At 42.7% G+C, this 21,095-nt stretch overlaps 1 protein-coding gene across 2 annotated transcripts; it reads left to right on the forward strand.

Annotated features, from left to right (window-relative positions):
• Positions 1-943: 943 nt before the first annotated feature.
• TMEM45A (transmembrane protein 45A) lies at positions 944-19,867 on the forward strand. 2 transcript variants are annotated; one of them, XM_067546381.1, is made up of 7 exons: positions 944-1,039; positions 11,200-11,410; positions 13,279-13,491; positions 14,261-14,445; positions 16,939-17,084; positions 17,936-18,028; positions 19,807-19,867. In XM_067546381.1, the coding sequence occupies exons 2-7, from the start codon at positions 11,221-11,223 to the stop codon at positions 19,865-19,867; spliced, it is 888 nt and encodes a 295-aa protein (XP_067402482.1). In that variant the 5' UTR covers positions 944-1,039; positions 11,200-11,220. The 2 variants fall into 2 exon arrangements, with proteins under 2 accessions (XP_067402482.1, XP_067402483.1); XM_067546382.1 differs by lacking the exon at positions 19,807-19,867 and having other exon boundaries at positions 17,936-18,463.
• Positions 19,868-21,095: the final 1,228 nt, after the last annotated feature.

The raw sequence follows: 21,095 nt of genomic DNA on the forward strand, positions 1-21,095 counted from the left end.
ACGGGGGTGGAGTTATTAAATGGGCATGGGGGCGAATTATGTTGGTGGGAGCAACATTTTAGCGTAGGGAGTTAGGTTGCTGTAAGTTGCTTCACGTAGACCAGGTCTTAGCTGACCCTAAAACACTGAGGCACTTAACCCCTGCTAGGGGCTGCCCACCTGTGCCTATGCAAACGAGTGCAAAGGTGCAAGCAGCAGCGAGAATTGCTGAGTGCGTCTAAGGACGGGGGAGGGGAGGGAAAACCAAAAGGATGGTAAGTCTGTGGGAGTGAGAGAGGCCCCTTTTTGGCCCCTGGGGGACATACCTATGATGACTCGTCTACACCTACAGCGCTACACGGCGGGTGCCTGAATGAAACGCCCTGAAAACATCCATCAGCCCCTCGAAAACGGCACGAGGCGTGAGTCTGCCTTTAAACGCCGGAGACGGGGCAGAGGCGGTGCCTCCAGCCCGCAGCTGGGTCCGGCTCTGCACAGCCAGCCCCGGGGGCACCCCCCGCTGCCTAGACACGCTCTCCTCCACGCCCCCTGCTCCGCTCCCTCCTCGCCGCTCAGTGCCACATCACTCCAGCGGCCCCGGCAGTCCCCGCTCTCCCCTGCAGAGGGACCCGGGAGCCCAGGGACTGACGGCGCCTCGAGCCCATCCGAAGGCGCAGAGGAGGCAGGACTGCCAATGGGAGGCGGCGGGAGGCGTTGCCGACAGGCAGCAGCCGGCGGGAGGGCGCGCGCCCAGCGGTGGAGCCAGCGGAGGCAGCACAGCTGGGCAGCTGCGGCGTGGGGGCGCGTGGGGAGAGAGCATCCTTCGCAGGCGGCGGCGGCGGCGACGTTCTCTACGTGCGGCAAAGAAGACGGTGCGTGTGTGTGGGGATGTCTCGCTCCGACTCCGAATTAACATGGGGGGCGGCGGGGACTCCGCTCCCAGTTGGGCTGTAAAGGTGGCCGAAGAGCAACGGAACAGCCGCCGATTGGTCTCCCTCCAAGTGTAAACAGGCTCGAGAAGCAGGAGGAGGAAAACTGCGAAGCAGCAGCCCCAGGATAGGTGAGGGTGTCTTACTGTATTTTAAACTTCTCTAAACTCGGTGGGGAGGGAAGAAATCAGTCCGTGCCTCAAAGCAGCCGCCTGCTGCAGATCTGATAGCAACCCACGGAAAAGCATTTGAGCTGCTGTAAGGGTCTTCCCTCAATTATTTGTTTTTAAACCCTGGGTGGGCAGCATTTCCCTCTCAGTGAGAAGGGGGAGCTGCACAGAGTAACTTCAGCTCTCAAATACTGCCTTCCTTGCCGGCGCTGTTTACTTTTCTCAGTTCTCCCTCGTTCTTGGGGGGGTTGTTCAGGTTGTGTTTTGTCTTCAGTTTCTGGCTGAAAGAAATAAATCGGAATTTAATAAACATCACTTATTAAATGTTAGAAGCCCCCAAACTGAGCAGGCTTTATTCTGCTTTATTTATTGCTTTATTCTGGAACAATAGCAGGAGCAGTGTTTCAAATCTCTGCCTGTTCCAGTTTTCACAAATCACTCCTCCTCCGATAAGTTCTACAACTTTATATGTTTCACTGAATTGCATATTCCAAATTTGTTAGCTTTTTGGTAGGCGGGTTTTAGAATTTTCAGCAGCTGAAATGAACAAGAAGTTAAAGTTTTGAAGCATTTATACCTCTGCATTTTAAAATCAGAGCGTGGGTAATTTTTGTATTTCCACATCTGCTACTTGTGATTTATCTGGTGTTATAACTTCATTCTGATAGTGTGTATGATCTTGTGTAACTGTTTGTATTGGTATGTTAAGTAATGTCACCATAAGTAGGTCACCATTGTAAATAAAAATGTGTGTTGCTTTTGAGGACAGATTGATCATTCACACTAAAATCACCTTTCCTAATTTGGATTAACTGTAGAGCTGTGTGAAATTTTGTCAGTGAATAGTTTTTGCTGAAAAACATAGTTTTGGTTGATCTGAAACTAATCAATGTGTTGAGTTCACTGAATAGTTTTGACCAGACTGAAAAATCAAAATGTTTCAGTAATGTCAAAATGGAACATTTCATTCTGAGCCAATTCAATTTTTGTTTTACTTTTTAATTTGCTGAAAATATTTAAAAAAAGTTATTTTTGGTTTGACCCAAAATGAAACTTTTTTCGATTCTTTGGAATTGCCAATGAACTGAAAAACCCATTATTCACCTTGCTCTAATCCAAATGTCCTTTTACAATATTCAGTATTACTTATGTAGGCTTTCCCCATATTTACCTTCTGTGGGTGGAATTGTTAATATTAGAGATTTTTTTGTCTGTGAAAAATGTGGGTGGAAACAAAGGGAATTACTGTATGGGGTAGAATAGAAAATGGAGTGAATGATTGCAGCTACTTTTGGATAAACTTTCTTTTTGACTTGCCGTTTTCTGTCTTCTCTTATATAATGTATCTGCCTGTGACCATCCCATTTTTCATTGACAGCAGCAAGTGGTCAGAGCAGTAGCATCAAAAGATCTAAAGGCCTTTTCCAGTTCATTAGTCTTAAGACATTGTGAACCAGGGTTTGTCAATGACAAAACTCCCATTGATTTCAACGGGACCAGAATATGACCTATATTCTGCTACTTAGGGTATGTCTACACCACTGCGGGAGAGGGATCAATGCAGCGGCATTGACTGAGTGGCACTCAGTCGATGGGAGAGTGCTCTCCAGTTGACTCAATTAGTCCACCTCCCCAAAAGGCGGAAGATCGACACAGCGCCATGAAGACGCTGCAGTACATCAATGCAAGAACATCAACGGGAGATACACAAGCTATGTTACGTAGCTTGCATATCTTCCATCATCCGCCGTTGCCAGTGTAGACTACCCTTTAGTGACCACAGAGCCGTACCGTGTTCAGTTATAACAGAGAGTAGCTATTTTTATCCTCCTCCCTTCCCAGATGCTCACTGGACTGGACAAAACTCTTGTGACCCTGGTAACTAGTGTGGCAGACTTTCGACACGTAAGTAAATAAATTCCATTAAAAGCTCTTAGTTTTTACTGTGCAAAGAAATGAGTGCTACACTCATTCTTTACTACAGTGCATGGTGTGGTACTAAGCCAGGCTTAGAGTCCAGCTCCACCTTCCTTCCCAATAGAAAAGAAGAAAAAGCTGTAGATACAGTCATAACAATGTGTTCATTAGTTAATAGGAGTGGCAGGCCGATTCTCGGGTAGTCTTTTCTCCAGTTCAGGAAGTGGGTTAACACTTCATTCAGGTTGCTGAGCCTGATTCTTTTCATCTCACTTCTTCAGCTCCCTCTCTCATAACTGAGCTAGAACTTCTTAAGTAAGCTAAACCTGGAGTAGGAATCTTATAACTTTGTACTTCCCTATATTTCTGTGCCTGTTGCTTTCTCTACAGGGGCTCAGAGTCAAGAGAAGACACATCTAAAACTGGGGCCTGTTGAAGTCGGTGATGCTGCTTGACTGTATCTTGGAGGAACATTTAGCCTATTACTTGTAGCCATTTGGTTGGTTGATCTAGTAAGGCCTTATTCTGTGGCTCCTCTATGGGTAGCATTCTTACTGACTTCAGTAGGGTTTCCACCTGCAAAGGGGCTGCACCATTGAGCCCGCTTATGCTCTAGCCATCGTTTTGGAGGGTTCTTCATTTCCTACTAATGTTACCATCATTACCAAATGCCCATTTAGTAACCACCAGGTGCTATGTGCTCTGTTAAACAGGGAAGATGCCTGCTTCTGGGGTGCATATACCCTGTTAATTGGGCTTACTTACAGGTCAAGTTTTCAGACTTATTCCTAACAGTACTGTTCGAGTGGTGTGCCCAGGCCTCCTCCTTCCATCCCTCTCCCTTGGCCTGGATGGTTTTTTGCATCTCCTCACAGTAGTCCCTGCCAGACAGCTGCATGAGGGTCAGCCCACTGAGCATGGTGCCTCTCATGGGCCCTATCTTGCGGAGAAGACTTCCAATAGCAGAAAAACGTGAGGCTCGGGGAAGAGGGATGAGAACAGGCTACGCTCCTGGGCCTACCCTCAGCTCACATGAGTGCTCCTGCTCTGCTCATCTCATGTGGTTTTTTTGCTGCATGCTGCTGGCCTGATAGCAATTAGCCATGTGGCAGTCTCCTGCTCTCCCATTACTCTGTGTTTGTCAGCACCTAGCATAATGGGGTCCTGGTCCCTGGCTGGAGCTCGTAGGAGCCGCAGTAATCAGGGGTGTGCGCAGGAATTTAAATTCCAGCACTTTTGGAGCGGCACATTGTGTGGCCCTGCAGGGGCCCTGAGGGCCAAAGGAGCTGTCAGTTCCCCCTGGGGCCAGAGGAGTGTGTACCCTCTCCACTAGAGCCCCGGGGGCCAGAGGAGCTTTGTGTCCCCCTGCTGATTATTGCAGGGGGGGGATGGACATATCCCTGCTTGCCCCCCTTGTGCATGACCCTGACAGTAATACAAATAAATAATAACAAGGCAGTATCACCAACCTCAAGCATTCAAAAATCATGGGTCAGGGCCCTCCTCCCCCCAAAATTCTGAGACTCAAACATACATTTTGGGTCTGTTTATTTGTCTTTTGTTTTCTGAGCCATTCGTGTTTGTGTTTTTCAGCTTTTCTCCACAGAAACATTTTTTAAATGAAAGCTAAGATTCTCACATAAGTTGGGAAGCTGGGGCTTCAAGAAAAACAATAAGTATCTTGAGACTTCCTCTGAAATCACAAGAGTTAGCAACACAGAGAGTCTGGAGTGTGTTTGGGGTGGCTTAGGAGTCTCCCCTCTCTCTTGTTCCTAACATCATTTGCTTTAGCAGCAAAAGGTGACAGTGATCAACTGTCATGAGCATCGCCTGCTGCCCATTCTGCTCTCTGGCTGGTTCACAGCCTGGTTCTGAAGCCTGTGGTGTGGCAGGGCCAGCACTGAAAATGCTGACAAGAACAGTCAAACAGGACTAAGGACCTGTCTATTGCTGAAATTAATCCTGATTCAGCAGTAGCGGCCAGCAGCCAGTTTGACTGTTCCACTGTGGCTCAGTGGAAACCTGAAATGTAGATTGTGGAAAGCTGCAAATTGTACTGGATGAGTTAATTTAGCCTGAAACAGGAATAAGAACAAATAGTGCAAATTGTAGCTTTCTTTGTCTACTCCAGATGCCAGACACAGACGGCTAAATCCCAAGCATCGACAAGGTAATGATGTCTCATGCTTTATGTATTATTGACTGTAGTATGAGTCAAGAAGGAATTTATTTTTTCCCCTTCTGCTCATATGTTTTCCATGGTGACTTTTTATCTTTCTTTGCAGCATCACATGTAGGCCAATATTGGAGCAAGCATACTGGACTTGATGATAAAAATGTCTGCAAACTACTGAATATGCAAGAATAAATTGGAATGAATTAGCTGGCAAACTTGGAAATAACAAGTTATTTATTATAGCCCAGAAATGTGCTAAGTGCTTCAAGTATGGCCCCTGTTTCAGATCACAACTCTTAGTGCAGTGATACTCAGACTGTATGGCCAACAGTGCCCAGTTATCCTCCAGATCGGACTGGAAGTGCCTCTCCTGGAGCTGGTGTCAAAGCCACATTGGAATTTTCACAAGGCTACCTATGCTTTGGAAACAGAACATCGGGTCCCACGGCTCGAACTGATACCTAGAAATTTTGGCCATTTTACAAACATTCTAAAATCAACCACTAAGAAGCACATCCCATGTGGTCACCACAAGGCTTTCACCCCTGCTGAACAAAAGAATCTAAGTCCCTCCTGAGAGGAATATGAAAGGAGTGGTGACCTAGATAAAGCCACTGCACTGCTTGAGTCCTTGAATTTGGCATGCCTGGAAAGGTGGAAAGAGACTGTTGAAAGCCTTGATTTCACTCATTCGAGCCGCAAGGCATGGGCTTTTTTGTGGCAACTTGGAGGATCCCAGCCAGTAATGCAATGCCCAGCAAAGGTGACTGCAAATGCTGTCACCTCCCATCTCTTTTTTAACAGAAAGATGCCAACAGACAAGATTACAGGCCAGAAGGTCCAGAGTGAATTCTGCAGAAGCCTTCTCCAATGCCCTGAGGAATCTCTATTCTCCTCTCCATACTCTATCGAGGAAATCAATGTTATGCTGTTGGAAACCAAAAGGCGGAAGGCTGCAGGGATTGATGGCATTGCTCCAGAGTTTCTTAAGAACCTGGGGAGATGGGGACGGGAATGGTTGGTGGTGCTTTTTACTGCCGTGCATAGAACCGGAGAAGTGCCAACAATCTGTCGACAGGCAAGAGTGGTTGCCCTACTGAAGCCTGGGAAACTCTGAGAGCATGCAGCCAGCTACCACCCCATTTCTCTTCTTTCAACCACCAGCATGTTCACAGAATGGGTGCAGCTCCGCCGTCTGTCAGACGTTATTGAAGACATTCTCCCAGCAGAGCAGGCAGGATTTCGTTTGAAGAGGAACTGCTGTGATCAAGTAGCTTCACTCACCGGCCACACTGAGGCATGTAAGTTGAAGACAAAGATTGCCCTCATTGATTTGTCCTTGGCATATGACATGGTCTGGAGACAGGGCCTCAGTCTCAAGATCTCTTGCGTCATTCACTGTCGGCGAATGATCTGTCTCTTGGCAGCGATGATCGGGGATCACCGCTTCAAGGTACACCTTAATGGCCCGATCAGCAGACCAAGAACTCTTAGCTCTGGTATCCCTCAGGGCTCCATCCTGGCCTTCATACCTTTTAATCTATACACTGCAGATATACCAATGACGGAGTTGAGGAAATTCACGTATGCAGATGACATTGCCCTGGCTGCTCGGCACACAAGCCTCTATGCCATCAGCTGCACCCTAACCCTAGATCTTAGCACAATGGCTGATTATTTCCAGCAGTGGAAACTTGGGCCTAACCTGAAAAAAAACCATGGTGATCACTTTCCATTCGAACAATAAAATGGCTAATACCAAACTCAATGTGCAGTTCTGCAGTGAGAGCATCAGCCATGAGGCCAACCCAAAGTATCTCAACGTTATACTGGACTAGAGTTTGACCTTCCAATAACACCTTGAGAATACCTGTGATGGGATCAGGTTTTGTGTTGCGCTCATTAGGAAAATGGCCGGAAGATCATGGTGCTCCAGCCCACTGACCATACGAACTGCAACAATTGCCTGGGTACATTCTGCGGTTGAATAATGTGTGCCAATGTGGTCTCACAACACTTACACTAAACTCCTTGATACTCAACTCATTAACGCCATGTGCATAGTGTCAGGGACACTCAAATAGATTCCAGTCAACTAGCTCCCAGTCCTATTGCATATCCAGCCTCCACAGATTAGAAGAGCTGCCCAGACATCTCACTTTCTTAACCATGTCAATGCAAATACACAGATCCCATTGCATGATGACCTTCAGAATCCACCAAAGACAAGATTTAAAATCCCGCAGCCCTCTATGGAACTGCATCAAGACCCTTACACTCAGCTTTGATGCTGAGCCTCAATGGAGAGCCATATGGAGTGTTTCGACCACTCAAAATAAACAGCTCGTCGTTGACACTGCTGAAGAACCACCGGAGTTTTGATTTATGTCGGAAAGGCTGGCGCAGATTGAATTGCATCAGGACATCTCATGGGAGATGTGGGCAAACCCTCCTTAAATGGAAAAGGTGGCAAACACCAGTATGCAACTGTGATCACCAGTCACAAACGATGGAGCACATCATATCTGAGTGTCCCCTTTATTCTTTCACTGAGGTCCTGAAGGACATTCACCAGCTCACTGCTGCGGCAATGTGCTGGCTATCAAATCTAGATATACATTTGTAATTGTTGCTACCTACTGAAGCCATACAAAAGAAGAAGAAGAATGGGGAGAGTAGCAGCTTTGCAGGCCAACGTCAGGAGGTGTTCTATGAAAAGAGGTCATCATGGGGGGTGGGAAGAGCAAATGCTTGTGGGAGAAGTGGCTGGAAGGGACACCAAGGCTGGCACCATTGGAGTATCTACATGCACACTTCATTCAACTTGGACAATTAATATACGGATCAGTTTCACATTTTCATGCACTGGTATGATGCTGTAACGCTTAGGTACCACTTGCTGCAGGGGAATCTTTAAATCCAAACACAGGTTTTTAAACCTTTCTACTTATCTTACATTTGAAAAATCTTAGTTTTGCAACCTGACACTGTCTTTTTGTTTTAAGACTCTCTGTAACCCAGAGGCTACACTAGACTGCAGTGATCAATGGAAGTTGTGAAGCTACCAGTTCATCCACTCACTTAAAATGTCCTCTTTGGTGATGTCTCCTTTCATGTACGCAGATAATTCTTTTGGCATGATGGGCTGGGCGCCATTTAAGAATCAACTTTTTGATATCAGATGCCATAAACATCCCACAGTTGTTTCCTGATATAAATAGAGGGGAAGAAAAATTGTTTTCATGGGTATCATTGTGGTAACTTGGCAAATGCAGACTTTCTAATGGAGACTTCTGTACGTGGCATGCCTCTCTCATAAAGCTGCTTGAATGGACAGACCAGGAGGGAGGCCTGAGAATTTCACTACTCTGCATCATTTATAGAAGTGTTTTTGGTTGCCTGACCTCTTTAGTGTAACATCCTCTGGGGTTGGATAAACACAGGAAATTACAAGGCATATGATGTGGCAGAGGAATGTGCAGGGAAGGAGAGCTACATGCACATATTGCATCCTCCAACTTGATACTAACTTGTATCCTGATCCAGTATAAGTTATGTTGTCTCATTTTCTCATGATTAAAAAAGGGGATTAATTTAGTACTTCTAAAAACTCCCGACAAGGCTGTGTGAATAACCAGGCAGTGTGTTAGCTTCCCTATGCAACTTAGCTAGTATGCTTCAGTGCTGCCTGGCAAACCTAGCCCTGGGGCTTGTAACCAGTCCTGTGTACCACATTAGTGCAGTGTGAACAATAGTCACTAGTGAATAGTCTAAGTGATGTTTTAACTTTGACTGGAGTTTAATTTAGGTCTTCAAAGATAGAAATGAATGCATGAAACCATAGTGTTCCATTTACTGCTTGTTTCATATCCAGAGGGTATTGAATAACAACTGACTCTTTCAATACTTAAGAATATTAAAACATAATTTACCTGACTGTGCCTTAAGTCTATAAGTCTGTATCCTTGCTCCTATCATGTGCTGTGAAACCAAGTTGGAAGGGGTATGACATAAAAAGCAGCATGCATACTGGAGCTGACTAATATGTTTTTTTGGGTACCTGGAAAATACAGATTTGTAGGAGACACATCAGTTTAAACCATAATTCTGATTGATTTTTTTTTTTTTTACAAGTGACATCTGACTGTGTAACTCAAGGATCAAAGATCATCTTTATGTGTGTTTAGTTTGTTTACTTTGTGCATTTGACAGCACTTGTGTGTAGTTATTTTCTGTTTTCCCTATTAGTGTGGGCCCAATTTGGAAAAGTGTGTTTTTTTTTCCTCCTTCTTACTGTGAAAGAGAAATGTGAATTGTAAATGGGCTGTCTGGACATGTATTAGGGCAGGAAATAACTGTTGTAATGTCAGTCATCTTATTACCTTGTTCAATAGCTTATTCTTATAGTCTCAAGTATTATTGACTGTATACCAAATATGGCAGTAACATGCTGATGTGCATTTGGATTGGAAATATTGTAATTGTAATCTTCCTCTAAATGAGGGCTTCTTATGGATTTAATTTGCATCTCAAATCCGTTATCTTGCTTTGATGTATGGTTCAGGGTAAGGCTTTGCACCTGCAGTGAATAACAAATGTAGACTGAATAAAACATTTCTAATGAATGGCATTCATTGGGATCAAAACACATGGAGAGGGAAGATTTTTCCCTCCACTGAGAGGAAAAAATAACATGTCTAAAATAAGCCAGCAGTACCATTCTGGTCAGCGGGTTTTGGACCAACGAAGGACTAGCACTTTCCAGGCAAGTGGAATCTTTAAAAGCTTGAAACACAAACACCTCTGGGAGGCTCAAGAGGGGTCTCTTGTCCCCAGAATTTCAAATTGTGTTGATGCTGCAAAGAGTTGTAAGCCACAACTAGCGAGGTGCTGTTGAATAGTGTAAAAGATTCATGTGTGAATGAGAGCTTCTGAATGAGAATCTCTTAAAACGCGTCTCTCACTTCCAAACTTCAGTGATTAGGCTCTGGTTCTTCTGATGATCTCTACTGGGCGGCAGATCAAGAAATGGACTTGCTTTGGCAGACGATGCCATGTCTCCCTGTTCTGATAGTTTAGTAATAACTATCTCAAAGATCTTTCCTGTGTGTCAGACACATTTTTTTTTACTTCCTTTGTGCACACACCAATGGGATGTTGGTGAGGGTAGGGACTCCTTGTATTTGTTCTAGCCCAGGGGTTCTCTGATATTCCCACAGTGTGGAACAAATGCTAATAGGCTGTCTCTAGGATCTCTTCCCATCCCATTTGTGGCTGTGTGGGTCACCTCCCATCCATGTGCAACTTGTAGCAACTTGAGAAACTGCTTTCATGGAAAGGTAATATTGGGAAGTTCTCCGATGTATTTTTAGCTTGTAATGGTAGTTTTGCAGTTGGAAACAAGGAGTAGAGCTGACACTACGTGACCAGGCGGTATTACCTGGGCAGTCAACAAGTACTTTGTGGACCACAGACCACAGTTGGAAAACTGCTATACAAGGTTGTGTTTAAGAAGGAGAAGGAAAAGATTCTAGAGAGCCTTCGTATTCTATTTATATCGGGTTGACTGCGTACGATGGTGATTCTGTGATTATTATTGCTAAAATGAAAAATCTAATCCATATTTGCTCCAAAATCTGCTGATTTGAATGGCACTGATGTCTCACTACGGGGGGTGGGCTCTAAGTATTTATGCTATCTATTTATCTATCTTTCACTGATCTCTTCACCAGTATAATCTCAACAACTGAACTGTTGTGTTGTACCATTTTTTGTCTTAGAGCTATCTGACCTGGAAATCTTACAATCCTTCTCGTTCAGCAAAGTTATGTGAACTTGTAAGACTCTAGCTGGGATTTTCAAAGCAGCTGAAGGGAGCTAGGCAGCCAAATCCCACTGAATTTCAGTGGTATTTGGACAACTGATTCCTTTAGGCTCCTTTGAAAATTGCAGTCTGCACATATCAAATTATAACTGATAGTCTGACTAGAAACAGCTTAATCAGTCAGCAATCTGTATTTCTCTTCAGGTTTTTGCATTATAGAGAGGCATGGGCAATTTCAAAGGTCATGCTCTCCCTGGAAGTTTCTTCCTCCTCTTTGGCTTGTGGTGGTCAGTGAAGTACCCACTAAAGTATGTCTGTCGAAAGAACAAGAATGCTTGTTACCTTGGTTCCAGGGCAGGATTTCAGCGCTTGGAATTTATTGAAGGGATCGTCAAAGCAATATTTGCCCTGATTGGTAAGTCGGATTCTGATTTTAAAGACACAAAATAAAAAGATGAGGGCCAGACTAGTTAATATTTTTATCTTTTAAAATTATCTATTCACTGTCAGTTTTTATTATAGAGCTAGTTGTTCTTTTAAAAACAGAAGCAAAAGCCATGAATTAATGTCATAATAACAGTGAGCGTGATACACCATTAGATCAAACTACCAGAGGATCCCTCACACCCTCAAATACATCAGTATGCCAGTTCAGGGATTGGGGTACAGGTTGTGGTACAAATGTGTAGTCATTGACCAGGGGATCTCATATGCAAACTGAAAACTGCAGGCAGGGTGGGGGCAGTGCTTGCCCTTTTTGATCTCCTATGTTATGATTTCTTTCTGCCCCTTGCTGTAAATGGGTTCCGAGGGCAGCTCTCTGAGTGCTTACCAGCTTTCAGATGTCACCACCTTCCACTGAATTATTAATATAATGTGTTAATGTAGAATGCTGTCTAGCTGGTGAAATTCAGAAGTGAAAATCTCTACCCTTTTTTAAAAGGACCAGACCTCTGAGCTGCAGAATCCCCACCTGAGATTGCCATTTTGCATTCTGTTATGGGAGGGCTTAGAAACAAAGCAAAATGAAAGCCAGACAGAGCTAATTTGAAACCTATGCCTTGTTCAAATCACAGCACAATCTAATTTAGCACTTTGCCCTGAGGAAACAGGTAAGTTGAGTATTTGGGAGTTCACTGTCTCAAGACTTACATATTAAAATAGGGCCACAACGTTAATTTTAGCTATTTGGTCTGTTGGGATAATAAAGATTCCACGGTATTTCTGTAAGCCATGGTCTTTGTCCTCTTCTGCTCTGCCAAAACCTCCTTTCTGCTTGTCCTCACACTATATGTACAATATATGCTCCACTTACAGAAAAATTCTCTTCAGATCCGTCCTGGGATCTCTTCTGTAGAGCTGATATTCGGTTGGAATTCAAAATTCTAAATCAACACTTCCTTTTTTGCTTCAGCAATTTTTTGTTTTAATGTATTGTGACTTAGCCCTTTGTCCAAAGTGTGGAAAGGAAAGACTGAGGGAGAAGGAATGAAAGCTCCAGTGTTGGAGCACATGTATGTGCATGGCACCTAAACAAATGTAGAAAAAATGTGCATTTGCTCTGCGTAACAACTTGTATCCTTTAGTTTAGGGGGATATTGGGATCCGTTATGCTAAATATAATCTTCAGTTTAAAAGATACTTTTACATGCACAGAGTGTCTCAACACAAAGTGCTTCACAAACTATAGTGTACACGCAAAATACCACTTAAATGCAGCCTTCACTGGGATGAAGAGCTATAGCTAGCTAATACAACGCCACTGTGCTGGGGAGAGAGGCAATCCAAAAAAAGTAGCATAAATCCCTACTTTTAGCCAAAAGCCCCATGGGAGCGTTAATGCCCCTGCACAGCAGAGAGGGACCCCTGCCTTTAAAGCATCATAGGAAAGATCCCCAGGAAGTCAACTAATTTGCCTACCAGTATATGTACTCCAGAGGGGTGAAAGGCTAAGGTGATCCTGCTTGGACTTGAACTTGTGGTTCTAAGGAGGCCAGGTATGTCAAACCTATTCTTAAGCCACTGTATATCAAGAGAAAAAGAGGGTTTAAGATTTAGCCCGATGATCACAGAGAATAGTAAACATTTGATTTAAAAGCAACATAAAGTGGTAATCTGCACGGTGAATGGCTGCATGATACCAGAAAAATAGCATGACTGGCATGCTGCTGCTGTCGAGGAAAGTACTGTCTTCACTGAATGACTAAAGACTTAAAATCTGTCTGTACCCTAGTTAAGCTCCGGGATAGCCACCAATGCGTCTCCTGTTTATTTCATATGCAGGTATGATAGCTGAGCAGTTTGTTCCTGATGGGCCTCATCTGAAGTTGTATAATTATGAAGAAAACCACTGGGATCACTTGATGAACTGGCAGCATGCCACCATGTATCTCTTCTATGGCATCTCAGGGCTAGTTGACATTGTGTCTCATGGCACCAGTGCGCTGCCGGTGGCCTTGGATAGGCTCATGCTTTCGCTAGCAGTTTTCATTGAAGGTGAATTTACTCATGTGTACAGAACCTGGAGGAAAATGAGGAACCAATCAATTCCAACCAATACTTTTTATTAAGTAGCAATCCTTGGACTGGAACTGAAGCCTAAGGGAGTTAGGTGCCCAAATTTCAATGAGAGTTGGGCACTTAAGCTCCTTTGAAAAATCTCAGCCTTGATCCTCCTGGATTTTAACTAAGGGTATGGAAAAGCATAAAATGAGTGCGGTACAGCACCACTTTTGGTATGCTATAGAGACGGTTTAGAAATATTTTACGTTAATCCCATTTCCCAGTCAGTATTGCGGGGCTGGGCTTCTGGAGAGAGCCACAGGGGAAATGCGGTGAGGAATCAACACCCTAACTCCTCCCTCCAAACTAGCTGTGGGGCAGCAACTGAGCTGCTCCATGGAGCTGCACCCACCTCAATGTTATACGGTGATCAGACTATATAATTATAACCCAACTATAAAAGCATGTGTGTATGTACAATTACATGTCTTCCCCACTTCCTCCCTTTGTGTCTGCTTCTGTCTTATAGTACAAAGAGGCCTAATCCTGACTGTGGCCTCTGGGTGCTTCTGCAACATAAATATTACCTATTACCTAAGCTTAACCAACTATGGAATAAACATTTTAAAGGGAACTTGATACAGAGGAAACAATTCGCAGTTTCTAGTGGGAAATGAGGGGAATTCTTGGGAGTCATTAAAACAAACGCCTCGTAGTATATTATTCTTTCTTAAAAGATTGATCAGTTCCCATGTTGTCACAGGTTTTCTCTTTTGTTACCACATACATGGGCGAGCCATGCTGGATTTTCATGTTCATCAGTTACTTTTAGTGGCTATCTTTGGAGCAGCCTTTTGCACATTTCTGGAAGTCTTCTTCCGTGGCAGCATTGTACTCGAGATGCTCCGGACAAGTCTCTGCATTCTGCAAGGTAGCTGGCTCTGGCAGGTGAGTTTGTGTTTCCAGCTGTTCGGATTCCCTCGTTTGTCTATTATACTTGCTTTACCCCTTTGCTGCTTCTCCACTGGCATGCTGGTACTTCAGATGTGACCTACTGTACACTCACACAGTGGCTTTTATGCACAGATCTCAAAGCACTCATAAATAACTACTAATCCTGAATTTCCCTGCAAGGATATAGAAGTGCTTAGTACACATTTTACAGATGGGGAAGCCATTTCATCACTACATCTCTGTTTTCCTAAGGCCAGATATTGACCCAATGACTGAACTAAGAATAGCACTCAGGAGTTCAGATGAAGTCCTTTGCTGTAATCACTAGACACTCCCAAACCTGGAAAATACTGTATGAACTATGTAAACCAACAGTTACTTAATGGTGCTACATAAATACAATGTTTTTTACAGATACAGAAAGTTAGTCCACAATTCAGAAAATCTGCAGGAAAATAGTAAGTAAATGCTCATTAGAGCACAGTCAAGGTAGAAGATGGTGGAAAGGCCATGTGAACAATTCATTGACATTGCTACAAAGAGGAAGGAAAGGGAGAAGTATCTTGAATGTGATGGATTGGTCCCATCTCTCTGTTTCCTAAAAGCCATCTCAACTGATCGCTCTAAATCCTGATTCATCACTCTAAGCACAGCATGTCGGTTTCAAAACTTTGGAAGTGAAACAGATGAAACAACTGCCCCAAACTTTAATACTTCAGCAACATGGGCACTAGCATCAGTCACTAGAATTACCTCTTAAAAATCTAATAGACATTCCTGTCACCACTTTGTCATTCCATATACCTAGTTGGTGTTTAGTAGCCATACACCAATTAATTTGCTACTTTCAGGACAGTGTACACATGAGAGAAATGGTAGCACATACTCATTTCATAAATCACTGCTGTCTTATAACAGAAGTCGGAATGCTAGTGGTGTTATACTGGAGAACTGTGGTCGCTATAGTAACTTTTCTTTTCACTGTGTCTAGACTGGCTTCCTTTTTTTTACATGTTGGCCAGACACGGTGAATGAAAATGCGTGGGATTCTTTAGAAGAACTAGACATTTAGCACCAAATCAAATATTTAAACACTTGCATTGACAAAAAAAAAAATACCACCTCTTAAACTGCAAACTTTTCCATAACCGAGCTCAAGAAAAACTTCCAGCATCTCAGAACTTACTGCTGTATTTTGTTGTTCAGAGAGTTTTCTTTCTTGACTAAAAAATTTTACAACAGAATAGTTAGACGTAGTCATTGAGCTGTCTTTGTCTATCTTGTCCTCATTAAGACAGGTGACTTATTAGCTCTGAGGTTTTTTGGTCTCAGAATACAACACAAGAACTTAATAGAAAAATAGAAGAGTTCTCAGATACAAGGGTGGCATTTTTACCACTTACATGACAGACTTCAATTCGATGTGTGATTGAATACCACATACTGGCTGCAGAGTGACAAATTTGTAAAAGATAAGCAAGCGTTCCTTTTGTATTGCCAGTGCCCCCATTCATCAGATTCTCTGCATGTGAAGCAAAAGGCACTCAATCCACCTCAAATGTTCTCAGCCAGACTGCTAAAAACTGATGCTAGAAGAGACTAGATAGCATAAAGAACTAGTGCAGCACAGATGAACCCCTGGTCAACAGTAACAGCTGCTAGCATCTGATGGCTCTTTGATGGCTTATGAGAAAATAGTTTGATCTTTTCCAGCTCCTGCTAGACTGGTGTCCACTTCTCCAAAAAAAGGTCGCAATCATGACAGGCACTAGCTCGGAGCCTTGGATAAGCGTGTTACATTTTAAAAAATATTTTGGAAAGAAATCTCACTCAGTCTATAGAATGTATACAATTCTCATTAGTCTTTACTGATTTAATAAAAAGAGACACTGAAACTGTGAAAACTTGTAAGTTAAAGTCCCCTCTCTTGAAATGAATAAATACATTAATTAAAATCCAACCATTATCGTTTACAATCTAAACTGATTATTGCCTCCATTTCACAACAGAACCTTATTAATAACCAAGCTTTTGAAGAAGGGGGAATGCAATAAATATTTGTGGGTAGGTGGCAATCTTTGACTCTGACAGTTTTCTGGTTAGTAGTGTTTTCCACTTTCAGAGCACAGAAAGAGAGCCGATACTCAGTCATCTTGCACCACACAAGCCTGACTATCACAGGACCAATTGGGCTGGTGCAGAGTTCCCCTTCATGGGAGATAATGCAGGGCTCTCTGGAATTGGCCCTGTAGCTTTGATGGGATTTCTTGATCTTCCTGCACTAAAGGGCAGTTTTTGAAATAATCAAATTTAAGTAGGATGCTGTAAAATTGTTTTGTTATAATGTCCTTAGATGTAATCTCCAGCACAATTAAAAAAACAATCTGCAAATGTTTGCCGTGTGACCTATGCTCAACATACATTGCGTGGTATGGCACAGAACAAATGTCAAATGAATGTTATTAAATATATTTAATTTAATTACAGATTGGCTTTGTACTTTATCCTCCAAGTGGGAGACTGGAATGGAACCAAATGGATCACAATAATATGATGTTCCTGACAATGTGCTATTGTTGGCATTATGCCTTTGCTTTTCTTATACTTGCAGTGAATTACACTGTTGTCCGCTGGTAAGTTAACTACAGGAATAAAACTTTGTAGAACCATGTGTCAGTTGCACCATGAGTGTAAGGCTTTAAGCTCCTGGGATAAAGTGGTTTTTTTTCCCCTACAAGATAAAATAAAGACAGGCTTTGCTCATTCATGAGCATTACGTAACAGACCATTCCAGTGACAGGGAAAATCAGTACTTCATGAACCAAATGATATTGCACCATGGTTAACTGGTATCTCATGTACATTGAGCCACTTTGGACATTGGTTAGAATTGTGTTACAAAAATTAGAGCTGGAAAATACCTTCTAGATCTCTGATAGGTCAGGATAGGAGCTATAAACCTACAAACATGCTGGCTGTCCTTGTCTGAGTCAGTTTTAAATGGGTCAAGTCAGAGAGCTATTACCACTTCATTTGGAGACTATGTCACAGACCAAACAGACTTCATTGTTAATACTTTCCCCTGACTAAATTTTCTTTTGGCCAGTTTTATCCCATTATTCCAGCTGCAGCCATGTGACAACCCCCTCCCCCCCACTCAAGTCTTGATTTTCTGTGGAATTGTATATGGGAGGAATCAGTCTTGATCACTGTGACTGCAACATCTGGCCCATCTATCTGTTGTATTATCTTCCTTGGTTTTTATACCCTTTTCCACTCTTCCAAGCAATTATATCCCTGTTAGGTCCTCCTTTGGCCATATTTAGTTCTTCCAGTTTTTCCTCTTATATCAGTCATTCTGACTCCTTGATAATAAAAATGATTAACTGTAAGAATAGCCAAGTCAGCATTTGATTCACTGTTTATTTCAGAATGTAAAATTATGTGGCAAATCAATTCTGTTCTTTCCCCCCACTGTCTCCAGGGTGGTTCGTTCAAAGATTAAACGGGCCCAGTCCGTGGAGATGGGATTACTGAAAACATCCGAACGAGATCAGGAATCAGAAGATGAAATCTAGTTTGGTATAAATACTATTTTACCACTTTGCCTTCTTCGCCATTAGGATAATTTTTACCTCATTTCTGGATTTGTTTACCATCTTGTTTGGTTTTTGTATAACTCGCTATGCAAGTATCATCCTCAAAGTGCTCTGTATGTCTACATAGTTAGATTTTTATTTGCAGAGTGTAGGCCTGATATTAATTTGTGGCATTTCCATGAGTACATTGTTCATCACATGCTTTAGTGGAAACATATTTTCCTGTTAGATGAATTTAGATTGGATGGGGTGACATTGTCAAGTAAAAATCAATTCAGCCTTTTAATAGCCAAGCAGTATGTTCTCCTCCTGCTGTTGCAGAAACTGGTAAATTTCCCTATAGTAATATGTCAAAAAAGCTGAATTGCCAGGCATCTACATAAAATAATTGTATAGAATTTTAAAACAATGGAATGAGCACATAATTGACAGAGACCTACATCTGCATTGTCAGGTATATTGAAGAATGTCTTTGCTTGCAGTTTCAAATGAAATTTGCAAAACACTGCAAATTGCAAACCCATGTAGCATTTGTCTGCACAGTCCATCCTTTGTTCATTACCACATGTACTCTTCCAAGCTTCTGCAAGGGGATCAGAGAAGTGTAGAAATGATGACTGGGATTGCTCATCATGAGGGGGAAGTTGCTCATTGAAGTGTCTTGAAGCTCCTCTCACCCTGTGCTTCGACAAGCAGTACATTGACCCCACTTTACAGCCAGGGGTGTTGGAACGATTTTTATAGTGGGGGTGCTGAAAGTTACTGAACAAAGCTGCAAACCCTGCACCCGATGGGAGCCATGGATTTGGTTGTTATTACCACTTCAAGCCAGTGAGTGCTGCTGCACTCCCAGCACCCCTAGTTCCAGCACTCCCCTGATGATAGCAAGTGCAGCAACTTTCTACAGATGAGCTGCTGTGTGTCAAACCGGGCAACAGCCGGCATCCAAGTTAATTCAGTACCCTACATTCATTTCCTTTCCCATGCTGCAATTTAGTGGGATTTCAGGAGGGCACAGGGGCAGTCGTATGACTGGATGCAGTTGCACAAATCCACATGCTGTGCTCAGCAATGGGCAGTGTACGTGCTTAGATGCAGTCTGCAGCCAAGGACCTGCTCTGTTCTTCCTGCATTCTCTTGGGGAATGCTGATCACTGTAGAACAGAGCCCTGTATGGACACCCACACACAGTGATCATTTTAAAATCACAGTCTTCTTCGTGCAATTTCCAAATGTAAAGTAATTTGTATTGTAGAAATTGAAATCCTGATCTTATGAGGTGCAGGGTTCCTTCGACCCCTGCTACAGTAAGGATACACTCTGATAAGAATTGTAGGGTTAGGAAGTGAATAATAAATGGCCAAGAACTTTAGTGATCCTTATTGTGTGGAATCATACTGCCCCCGGGGGGTTGAATACTTGAAGTACATCTATAACGCAACTCATTCTTAAAAAGGCCTGTAGTAGTAATTGGGCATGATTGACCATCTGCCATTCAGCAACAATTCCTGTTATTGTAGGTTCTACTGCCAAGAAGTGAGCACAATAGGAATTCTGAAGGCAATGGCACACAGCAGCCTTCAACTGTAGGGCCATTACTTTGCAAAAGGAGCCTCTCGCCTTCACAGTACATCCTTTTAAAATATTAATATTTATATATTATCGCATTTAAAAACAGGATGTTGCACAGTAACGTAATGTAAAAGTTCCAGTCCATTGGGACTGAAACTATAGATAGATCTTTTTTTCCTCTTAGTGTTCTAATGTTTTCATCAGACACTTGTAGGCAAGAGCCCAGTTCTGCTATCCTTATGTAAGTAGTCGCACTCACTGGTGGAGGTGAGTAAGGGTGGCAGGAGCTGGCCCTAAATTTGGGTACTTCATCTAAATTTATCCTTGTCCCTTCAATGTAAACCAGAAAAAAGTATAAGTTTAAAAAAAGCTACTTGCGGTAAGACTACCACTCTCAAAATATAAAACTATTATTTTCAAGTAGTTTACAGCTGTAAGGAAACGCAAGGCTAAGGAGAAAAGCTCAAGACACTTCACTTATAGCTACTTTATCTTTAAATGCACACAAATATACTATAGGCTTTAGTACCCTAAATTTTTCAGGGAATCTTCACTTTAGTTGCCTGTGCTTTAAAGGCTGCAGCTGGTCACTTTAGAATTTCTGGCTTTTCAGAGCTTTTCTAATATAGGCTAACTTTTAAAATCTGTAACTCTGAACTAATTTAAAAATGGTGCACATGTTGAATTGACTATAAAGCACTTTGCTGAGGTACAGCACAAGCAGGAGCAATGCAAGCTTTCTCATTGCCCTGCCAAAAACAATACTTAGTACTGTAAAAATATGAATGTGCCTCAGGCTCTGACCTGAAGGTACTACGTCTGCAGGAGAAGAGGACAGTAATTCACTGAGCATTGGAAATGTTAAAGTAGGCAGTTTGCTTGGAGTATTTTGTTTTTCAAAATGAAGATTGTAGATGGTCATTCTGAATTACTTCTGGTCCCCACCAAGTATCCTGTCACTTGTCACTAGATCTGAGAATAATTAGTGAGTAATTAAAAATATGAACCTGATTCAAAACCTGGGAACAGAACGCTCCCAAACGGTCCCTCTGTCTAAGTTCTTATGCTACCCATCACGGTGAGATGGGAAAGTTTACACCCAGATCCAAACTTTGCAGTTTGTATCCAACTCTAAATAATCATTTGCTCTTCTGTAGCGCCTTTCATTGGAGACTCTTGTAACTCTTCGCAGCTCTTCATAAAGTCTGCTTCACACACTTCTGTGTGGCAGGTATCATTGCTCCACTTTTATATGTGTGTATGTCCACATCAGCATGGCTTAGTCTTACAGCAGTCCCATGACATTACCTTCATAGTCTGGTTGAAACTCAGAAGGAAGTGTTACCTACCCCACTCTGCCAATCTAGGGTTTTAGTGGCACTCAAAGGGCCAGATTCTCCCCTTAATTACACCAGTGCAGCCTCATTAAAATAGAATTTTCTGCAGGCATAAATTAATGTATTTCCATTGATT

Source organism: Emydura macquarii, unplaced genomic scaffold, assembly GCF_026122565.2.
Source record: "Emydura macquarii macquarii isolate MOO-44397 ecotype Brisbane River unplaced genomic scaffold, CSIRO-AGI_Emac_v2 contig_1119, whole genome shotgun sequence".
In the NCBI taxonomy this organism is placed as follows: Eukaryota; Metazoa; Chordata; order Testudines; family Chelidae; genus Emydura; species Emydura macquarii.